The 10,548-nt window shown below is 34.5% G+C and overlaps 1 protein-coding gene across 4 annotated transcripts in view; it reads right to left on the bottom strand.

The window, feature by feature from the left end:
• Window positions 1-10,260, bottom strand: part of LOC110096298 (chaperone protein dnaJ 10) — a 34,984-nt gene extending 24,724 nt beyond the window's left edge. Inside the window, exons 1-3 of one of the 4 annotated variants that reach the window (XM_020822174.2) lie at window positions 10,230-10,260; window positions 3,858-3,975; window positions 957-1,016 (exon numbers count right to left, since the gene is read on the bottom strand). In XM_020822174.2, the coding sequence (XP_020677833.1) occupies window positions 957-1,016; window positions 3,858-3,944 (147 nt within the window). In that variant the 5' untranslated portion in view covers window positions 3,945-3,975; window positions 10,230-10,260. Of the gene's footprint in view, window positions 1-956; window positions 1,017-3,857; window positions 3,976-4,081; window positions 4,221-4,319; window positions 4,462-5,832; window positions 5,952-10,229 lie in introns of those variants that run through there. The other 3 variants (XM_020822172.2, XM_020822173.2, XM_028692903.1) reach the window with 3 other exon arrangements.
• Window positions 10,261-10,548: the final 288 nt, after the last annotated feature.

Raw genomic sequence — 10,548 nt, 5'->3', positions numbered from 1 at the left:
CCCCCAATGCCATCTTCCCCATTTATTTTCTTTCCAATCTTGGGTTCCAATAAAAGGAATTAATTCCCTAACTCCCTCCCTTCCCCTCTCCACCCTCTCTACCCACCACCCACATCAAACCCTAGCCTCCAAAACCTGCTCTATTGCTGTCCAGAAATTCCTCAAAGGCTGTCACAGATTTTCCTGCAATCCACTTTGCTGTCCAGCTGATGGGAGCAGCCCTGGTTGCTGTCATCTATCCAGAAATATCAAAATCAGCAAGAGAACTGTCCAAGGAGACCTCTTAGTTTCTGTCCAGTGAAGATCAGGGGCTGTCCAGAGATTCAGTGCTTCTTACCGGCTGTTCTTGGTTCGAGAAGGCTCTTGGTTGCTGTCTACGGATTCCTGATTCTAAATGCTCGCTGTCCACTGTCCCATCCATCGGTAATTTTCTTCTAAACCAGGACAAAGGTGAGACACTTCCTCCAAATCCTATATCCTTCTAGTTGCTTTCAATTGTAGCTCTAATTGATTCATGAAAAGTTATGTTAATTCCTTCTGCTAAAGCTTAGTGTTTAGTAGAATTGTGTGAGAGATCTTTCATAGCACTGCTCATATTGTTAAATTAGGGATTTCTTGTTGAAACCTATCTTGTATGCAATGTTAAGAGTAATTGGTTGTTTTGTGGCTTTTACTTTTTGCAAGTAGCTTGGTCTAAGCTAGTGTTTACCACTCTTTGTATTTTAATTCATTGTTTGAATCACAATCAAGATTTAATTAATTTGTTCTTAAGCATTAAGCGTGCAAAATCCTTATCTAAATCATAATTTCATATATGTCCTGCATTAGTATAGGTTTTAGAAAGATCACAGGGAAAGCATCATGGGTAGCTTAAAAGATTTTTACTTAACGTGCAGCTCATTCATATTCAAAAACACAATGTAAGCTATAAAATAATGAAAACTTCACATATTTACCTGAAAATTATGAGCAGCTTTTGGATCTCCAGGATTTTTATCGGGATGCACCACCCTTGCCTAACAAATCATTAACGAATTAAATAAAAGGAGATTTATCGGGGCAGATAAAAGGGCCCTAACAAATTAGAAAAAAATTCAGGGAACTCCAAGCTAGCAGATTTCTCGGAGACTCATCTGCAATCAATTTAAAGGGAAAGATGCAGGCAATATAAATATTTTTACTGGCAGTATGCATCATTATTTATCTAAATAGAAAAATAAAGTAATCATTGAAAATAGAGAGAAATGCACAAATTTTCAACAGAAGAATGCATCCATATATCAAAGAACAAAGTTGTGATTGTGAAATATATTAATACCATGGGAGGAAAAGATTGAACCATTTGGACGATGATAAGATACTTATAGAAAAAACCTTTGGGATAGATGCTCAAAATTAAGGTGGGCTTGAACAAAGCCAAGCGTGAAGATGTAACATCGGGCATGTTGCAGTTAGGTGCAACTATTTTGATAGTTAGTGCATTTTGGATGATGATTTAAATCCTCCGCTTTGATATCCATGTTTTTGAAAACATGAGGGGCTTGTGTAAGGGGAAAAGCAGGAGAAAGCCATCTCCTTCCCTGATTTAGAGTAGCTTGGCAGGATGTAATGGAGTGGTTAATGGTCAAACAACCTTCAGTGCAAATATATCATGGTCTCTACCTGCCCCACTACCTAACCATCAAACAAGCGTACAACGGAGCAGGGCACCGAACTACACAACAGCTAAAAAGATAGTAGGACCCTTCAAATACAAAGGTCATTATGTCACACAAATGGGGATAAATTACCACATTTGCATTACAGCTATGTTGCTTGGAAGTAAGCAATCAACTCCACCCACTTTTAATCACTGCTAGAATCCACCAGGCATGGGTCAGCCAAGTGAAAGAAGTATTCTTATTGACTATTTAAGAAAAGATGATGAGTAGAGTTTAAATTTTAAGAGATGAAGATAAAGAGGTACTTGGTTGTCAAATTAAATCTCTTTATGAAGAAGATGTGGCCAGCCCTTGTGATGGAATTTTTGGAATTATTATATCACACTTGCAAGGAAGATATCTCCAACCTAAACTATTTAAAGGTAAACATAAGCCTTAATGAAAAATAAAGGGAATTAAGGAAAAATGACAGAAGTGAAACCTGCCAAACCATCCACCAAATTTGCAAAAGAACAACGAAGGGTGTAAAAACACTCAAAGGAGCTTTTGACATTATCAGATCAACCGGAAAAGGGGCACTGATGATTGCAATGAAAGAGAAATCCAAGAGGAGCACAAAAAAGAGGTTAGGACCAGTGGAGCAAATCAGGAACTAAGAAAAGTGAACATTGTCCCCAAGAGAGAGCAATGATCGATGAGTGAAAATGAAAGATGGTTTGCAAACTTAGATGACTCGACAATAGCCATCAGAAGGGAGCATTACTGCTGGAAAGCCCAGGCTAGACGCGCAAGCCAAAGGCCCCAGACATGCAAGCATGGTAGCAAGATAGAGAAGGCAAGTGACAAAGCCGCTCACGAGAGCAAAGCCAAGGGAGTGTGTTACAAACATGCACACATTTGGAGACGATAAAATGAAGGCAAGCAACAAAGCCTTTCAAAGGAGAGCAAACAAAAATTATGATCATCCAATTCAAGATGACAATTTAGTAAATTCAAATACAAAGCGAAAATCCCCATCTTGAAATTTATAAATTTGCCCAATTTCTACACATTATGGACAAATTTCTATAGATATAAATATGGATTTTATACATAATTCCAAAGCTCTGAATCCTCTTTAAAACTTCCAAGCAGACATCTCAGATGTTTTATTTGTTCAAACTTCTCCTTTTGTCTCCTTGGATCCTGATCTTCTATCCTAATGAGAGAATAAACACTTTAAATGCCATCAAATCCCTAACTTCCACTCCTCCCTTACTTCATAAGGATAAAACAATCATGAGGGCAGGTTGCTTTTGCCACATGAAGAAATCACAATAAAAGATCTTTCGTCTATTAAGTGAACCTCCATAACTGAAGAACACTCAAATTATAAAACCAAAAACTAAAAATTAATTTTGAGATATTCGACCTTTGATTTCAGCAAACTAATAGTAGAATCAACAACATGTTGAGATGTTCCCATTAATTCAAAAATATCCAAATCAAGTCCAAACAATTTCAAAAAGTTCACTTAGAAATATAATGAAAATCATCTAAAAACTATTTAAAGAGCTAAACAAACTCTAATTTTTGAAAACCTATAGTTAAAATGATTGTCTAGATGAGATGATGCCAATAAGCTCAAAATTGCATGAATTTAAATTTGTATGGGCATTGAAACTACCAAAAGAAAATAAAATGTAGAAATAAAACATAATGGCACATTCATCTTCCATTCCAACACAACCAGTACAAATCCATCACCACCGCCACCTACGACATCATTGTTGCCTAATCGGTTGGTTGAGTTTCTAAAATCTCTTGTCGCGAGCAACCTTTTCAAGCCAAATGATCGTGATGAAATCAAGTGAATCATGCACGACTTTTTTGAGAAAAGGTAGAAATATAAACTTCTAAATGCTTTTATGACCTCTACAAGCAACGATCATAAGCAATTTGCAGTAATAAATTACTTGCCGGGTGACCTTTTGCCTCAAAAATGACAGTTTTTTCACCATTTATCGTGACCCAAAAAAAATTTTTGACAGGTCAAGAATATAAAGACAAGACAAAAAGAGAAGTCAACCAAAATGGCGATTAAATTTCAACCCTTACAAATAAAAAGATGTTATTTAGCTCTCATGTGTCGTTAAAACAGCAACATATTTCTTGGAAATAAAGGGCAGTTGAGCACAAATAGGAAGCTCTTATCACCTTGAGATAATAAGCCTTCTTTATCTCGGCAGTAGACGCATCAGCTTTCACTCCCAATATATCATAATACTGGGTTTCCTTCACCATGGTTTTCAGACGTATCTACTAGCCCCGAAATCTACAAATAGAAGAGAAGACAAAACCCAATATCAGCCACGGTAATCCAACCTAACAAATTTCCTCCGTGAACTACTGAATCACCTAAACATTTCAGAATACTACACCTAAAATTAAACCAAAGAAAAGGGAGAAGAAACTAGGATCGCAAAACCACGAAAAATGTCTTCAATGATTCACTTATAGAAGTAATCAATGATCGAAAATATCTTGATGCAGAGACAATTGTGAAGGGAAACAGTAATCTACGGCGAAGACAAGCAAAACCTAGGAAGAGATCTAGATTGCAAAAATCGCACGTTTCTTGCAAGAGGACCAATTATACGACAGGAATAATTCGTATACCTCAAAATGGATGAGCTGTGGATCGGAATCTCGTAAAATAAGTTCTTTAAGGTCAGGGAATTGCAAGTGCTCGACAGTGAGGCGCGAAGTTAATGTGAGTTATCGCCATTTTGCTTTAAATGTCGAGCTTGTAATAAACGCTTTATGCTTGTGGTATATATTATTCTAAAAATTAAGAAAAAAAAAATATTTTGAAAGGTATATTTAAAAAGAAAAATATTATTCTTTTAATATTATAAATTTAAGTTATATATTTAATAATATTTATTTTTTAAAATAATAATAATAATATAAACTTTTATACATATTAATGGGATCAAAGAATAAATAATTGGATTGAATTTATTTAATATGAATTTATGATAGGTGATTAGACTAAAAAATGAATTATTTTGAATACATCCTATAAGTACATTTTAGTGATTTATCTTAGAGAAATCTTTTGAAGTTATTTCTTATTCATTTGAAATATGCTTGCTATTAATCTTTATAATTCTTAATTTTATAGCCTAAAAATTTTTATGCAATAAATTATAAATCATAAAATTATAATTAATTTTATAGCTTTGATAGGTTAGGCAATTAAATGAATATAACATTCCTAAAAGCCTCCACCATTATTTATTTTCCTCCTTTCTCAATATTATATATACCTTCAGCAACCACCATTGATAATTGGCATCCCCATCACTCATTTAACAAGTTGAAGGGCTCATAGAATTCAACTTCATTTGGAACGACTTTTTTATTGCTTCTTAAAGCAATTTTTTAGTACAAAAATTTTAATTTTTATGTTAGGAAACTGCTTTAAAAAACAATAAAAAAATCGTCCCAAACGAAACCTCCATCTTCGAAAAGCACTTATTACAAGCAGCCACTCAAAGCTAATGGATCATAGAGAAGGTGATTTTGCGCTTTTACTTCGTTATTTTAAATGATTTAACTATCAAATTTTGATTCATCGTAATATATTGGAGCTTTGATTATGTGGATATAGACTCAATATAAGCATAGACTTATAAGTGGTATTAGAGCAAGATGCTAATGAGAATTGTTTTTAGCTTAAAATAGGATAGATTCTTATGACACGTATATCAAATCATTGTGATTTACCATTAACTTTTAATAATGTCAATTTTTGAAAAATTGATATATTTTTTTTCATGAAATAAATCATAAGCTATGAAATTTGAACATGGGAAAGCAAGTAACATCTATACCAATTAGTGATGTAGACAACCATTTAATAGTTTGTCACATGGAAGCTTTTCCTTCTTCAAGAACCAACACTTGATAATTATGCAAACAACAATGGAAATGTAGATTTTATCTACCAATGGTTATAAATATAGGTTTCGTTTGGGACAAATTTCTTTCTGCTTCTTAAAGCAGCTTTTTAGTATAAAAATTCTAAAATTTTGCTTTATGAAACAGTAAGAAAGCCGTCCCAAACGAAACCGTAAGTTCATATAATTCCATTAGGAAACAATCCAGCATAGGCTTCTGCATTTACTGAGGAAGACCATCCTTTCCATATTTGTCATAAGCATCGCGCTTAGTTGGATCACTAAGAACTTGATAAGCCTCTCCTAGAGCCTTAAGAAAAGAAAGAATCATATCAATCAAAAGGCATAACACCACTTACCATATAACTGAAAGGAATGAATCCACTGCTTCTTCTATTAATTAAAACGAAAAAATTGTAGTTGTACCAATGCATGGATATATATATGCTCAAATAAGGAACTTAGAAACAAGGTGTCATTCATAAGAGAAATTATTACGTATAGCTCGCATTCAGACTCCAATAAAATCAAATCATATGATTTGTACATAGAATGTGTATAATATACACCCATTCTATGTACAAATGATATGGCTTGATTTAGACTTCGTTTGTGACGGCTTTTTTATTGCTTCTTAAATCAACTTTTTAGTATAAAAATTAAAAATTTTATGTTAAAAAACTGCTTTAATAAGCAATAAGAAAGTCGTCTCAAACAAAATCTTAATTGGAGTCCAAACGCATCTGGACTCTGCAGGTAATAATTTCTTTATTCATGAAGTAGCAACTTCTGATTATAAAATCCGCAATATGTGGCTAGATCAAATCAACCTGATGAACAATTAGCAGCAATTACAAAAACTTTAATATGTCAAATCGAAGAACATACTTCTTGCTGTGCTTATCAAAAAGGTGTAGTATTTGAGTTTTTGAAGCACGTAAATTACAACGAAAAATTATGACGAATTTTGGAGAACTCGTATAATTTCACAATCACATATTTCCTATTGTGATTATTATATAGTTATTTGTACTAATTTTCCTTGCGCTAACCTGCGGCCTTTCTGTTTTCCCATGATTGCAACCTTCATCATTACATTGCTGCAACCTAACAATAACCTTCATCTGTTATCCGTTTCACTACTTGTTTTTTTTTTAATAGAAACCTTTACAAGATTTTATCATTTTTCCTGCAAAACAATAACTAAAGTTTTCCTCTCCATGGACAATAGCATTAATGCCTATGCTATTAGTCATTTGGGATGCTATGCTTATTACTTTATTACAGCTTTGTGGCTACATATCATGCAGCTAAAATTTACGTAATTCACAGTAGAGAAAAATAGTGTACTTTTTTCAATTAGTTATTTTTCATAATGGTTGTGGACTAGAATATTTGCGGCTGTAAAGTAAGAGAATTTTTCATCCTCGCATTGCACGGATATCCAGCACACAATCTAAGAATTTAAAAACATCAGAATTTTTACGTGGAAGATCTTGAAAAAGGAAAAAAGACATGGGGCCACATCCAGTTGAAAAGATTCCACTATTGTTTGAACATATTATAAGGATCGTCTTTAAATATGAGGATTGTTAGATTATAATAGTCCAAGAAGTGGGTTGAACTTTGTGTAAATAATGACGGTCGGGCATAAGTCTGACGACTGTCAGCCTTGCAGAAATCTGGTGACGATAGGTTTTCGAACATAAGTCGGGCCACAGTTTGTAGTTGGGTGAAAGTCCAACGATGGTTGGTAGTTGAGTAGAAGTCCAACGACGATCTGTGGCCGGGCGGAAGTCAAGCAACGGTCGGCGATCAGGCCGTGGTCGAGGAGGAGAAGTCAGGTGGCAAGAGAGCTCTCAAATTTCTCTCTCTTCTCTTCTTTCGCTTACTTGCTATCCTCTTAATAAAGAATGAGGGGTTTATTTATAATTTTCTAAGAGTAGCATGGCTAGTAAATTGACATAATGTTAAGGGTATGTTGGGAGTGTTTTTGATGGACAACCGATATTGATTCTCTTGATCATAGACCATTTATCGAGCATTTGAGTGTCTTAATGATGTCAGAATTCGACGATCTTGGGCTCGTTGGATTCGTCTTGTCGAGCCGCTCGATTCGAATATAAGCATGTCACATTTGAATATCATTTGGTCATCCAATTTATGTTTTGAACTTTCTAAATGTGCTTCGAGCTCTTGATTTGAACCCATTTGAGCTCGGATGGGATCAAATTTGGTGTCATTGGGTTTGTCTTTTTGAAATGTTCAATTTGACTATAAGTTTGCTGAAATCAGAGTTTAGATGGCTCCGGATTTAATTTCAAAAGTTTCAAATTTAAATATATCTCTAGATTCGTGCTTGATCAAGATAATTTTTTGATGATATATCAATAATTATGGTGAAATATGAAGAATTATTCTCAGATAAATTCCCTTAAAAGATTAAAAAAAAATGTAAAAAATTAAGATAGTTCCCTATCCACCAACCTTCGAGGTGGCAACCTATATTCATATAACAGACAAAGAATTTTGCATTAAAATATAGCTTATATCAGAGTTTATAAATGGTTGTGAATTAAGGCATACTTTTCACAAAGAATTAAAATAAAAAAAAACTTTCACAAAGAGTACTTCTTGAGCTTTAACAAAATTTAAAATTAATAAAAATATAAAATATGATTTAATAAAACTCTCAAATAGCAATAATGATGATTTATTATATATACACGAGTGTGGATGCATGCATCCGTGCATGTGTAGTATATAGGTTTCTAGAAAGATCACAGGGAAAGCACAAAAGATTTATACTAGACGTGTAGTTCATTCATATTCAAAAACAGAATGTAAGCACAAAATAATGAAAACTTAAAATATTTACCTGAAAATTATGAGCAGCTTCTGGATCTCCGAGATTTTTATCATTGACGAATTAAATTAAAGGAGATTTATCATTCTTAAAATTAGAATGATTTAAATATCTCTTAGTATTTAATCAATTTTTTAATAAATAATATGAGTAATCACATATGTAATCACACTTATTCAAAGTAATCACATATGGAATTGCCCCCCGAATGCGGTACTTTGTTCCGCCGCTGCACGGCATGGGTCAGCCAAGCGAAATAAGTACTATTATGGACTATTTAAGAAAAGATGATAAATAGAGTTTAAAATTTAAGATGGTGAAGATAAAGAGGTACTTTATTGTCAAATTAAGACTTTTTATGAACGAATTTTTTATTTCTTTTTAAGACAGAGTTTTAGTAAAAAATAATAATTTTTTTACTAAAACTCTATTTTTAAAAACAATAAAAAAAAAGTTGTCCCAAACGAAACCTTTTCTTAGTGCTTCTCAAAACAACTTAATTTGTAGTACAAAAATTTGTACTACAGAACTGTTTTAATAAGCAATAAAAAAACCATCCCAAACGAAGCATAAATCTCATCCTTACGAAGATGTGCCAGCCCTTGTGATAGAATTTTTGGAATTATTATATCACAATTACAAGAGGATTAGTTAGCATTATAGATTTCAATCTTTATCACATTTTGGAGAGAACAAGGTAGGGATGTCAATTTTTGACATGACTCGAAACACGACCCGAATCCGACTCGGAAAAATCCAGGTTCGGGTCAACCCGAAACCGAATTCGGGTCAACTCGAACCCGAAACGGGTCGGGTTCGGGTTGAACAAATCAACCCGTTTTAAAAATCGAGTCGGGTTCGGGTTGACCCAGCAACCCGAAATTGACCCGAAAGTGACCCGAAAGTGACACGAAAACTCATATTTGACCCGAAAACCCGAGGTTGACCCGTTTTTTACCCGATTTTCACCCGAAAATTAGAAATTTTAGGTCAACTTCGGGTCATTCGTGTCGGGTCGGGTTGACTCGGACCAGAATTGGATCGGGTTCGGGTCCAGAAACCTGGCCCGTCTCGTTTTTAAAAACGGGTCAGGTTCGGGTTGACCTAAACAGTGCCGAGTCGGGTTCGGGTCGCCGGGTCAGTTCCGGGTTCGACCCGAACCCAACCCGCTAACCCGAATTGACACCCCTAGAACAAGGGAGCGATGATGGTTTCTTTATTTTTGTGGTTGGAAATAAAGCAAAGTGGAGCATAAATAGGAAGCACATATCACCTTGAGATAATAAGCCTTCTTTATCTCGGCAGCAGATGCATCACCTTTCACTCCCAATATATCATAATATTGGGTTTCCTTCACCATGGTTTTCAGACGTATCTTCTAACCCCGAAATCTACAAATAGAAGAAAAGACAAAACCCTATATCAATCCCTGTAATCCAATCTAAAAAAAATCCCTTCTTCAACAACTGAATCACCCAAACATTTCAGAATACTGTGCCTAAAATTAAACCAAAGAAAAGGGAGAAGAAAGTAGGATCGTAAAACCACGAAAATATTTTCAATGATTCACTTATAAGAAGAAATCCAGGATCTGCAACGATCGGCAATATCTTAATGCAAAGAAAATTGAAAACCAATCAACGAAAGGAAACAGTAATCACGGAGAAGATTAGCAAAACCTAGGAAGATATCTTAGATTCCAAAAACCACACTTTTCTTGCAAGAGGACAAATTATACGACAGGAATAATACGTATACCTCAAAATGGAAGAGCTGTGGATCGGAATCTAGTATTTCAGGTCGAGTAATTGCAAGTGCTCGACAGTGAGGCGCGAGCTTAACGAGATTTATCACCATTTTGCTTTAAATGTCGAGTTTGTAATAAACGCTCTATGCGTGGAAAAATTAGGGAAATTTTAAGGAGCGTGTAGAAGCTATGAATTCGCAGAAGGAGGGGATTTGAGAGTTAATTTATTTTTGGAGCTTAAATTTTGAATTGGCTGGAGCTCGCGCTTTTCCGCGTGAGCTGGAGAGAAGAGGATATTTTTAATTTATTTTTTGATAACGGTTGCAGTAA

Source organism: Dendrobium catenatum, unplaced genomic scaffold (genome assembly GCF_001605985.2).
Source record: "Dendrobium catenatum unplaced genomic scaffold, ASM160598v2 fragScaff_scaffold_186, whole genome shotgun sequence".
NCBI classification, from domain to species: Eukaryota; Viridiplantae; Streptophyta; class Magnoliopsida; order Asparagales; family Orchidaceae; genus Dendrobium; species Dendrobium catenatum.
Note: the sequence above shows the minus strand (reverse complement) of the source record. Positions and strands in the feature narration are given on the sequence as shown.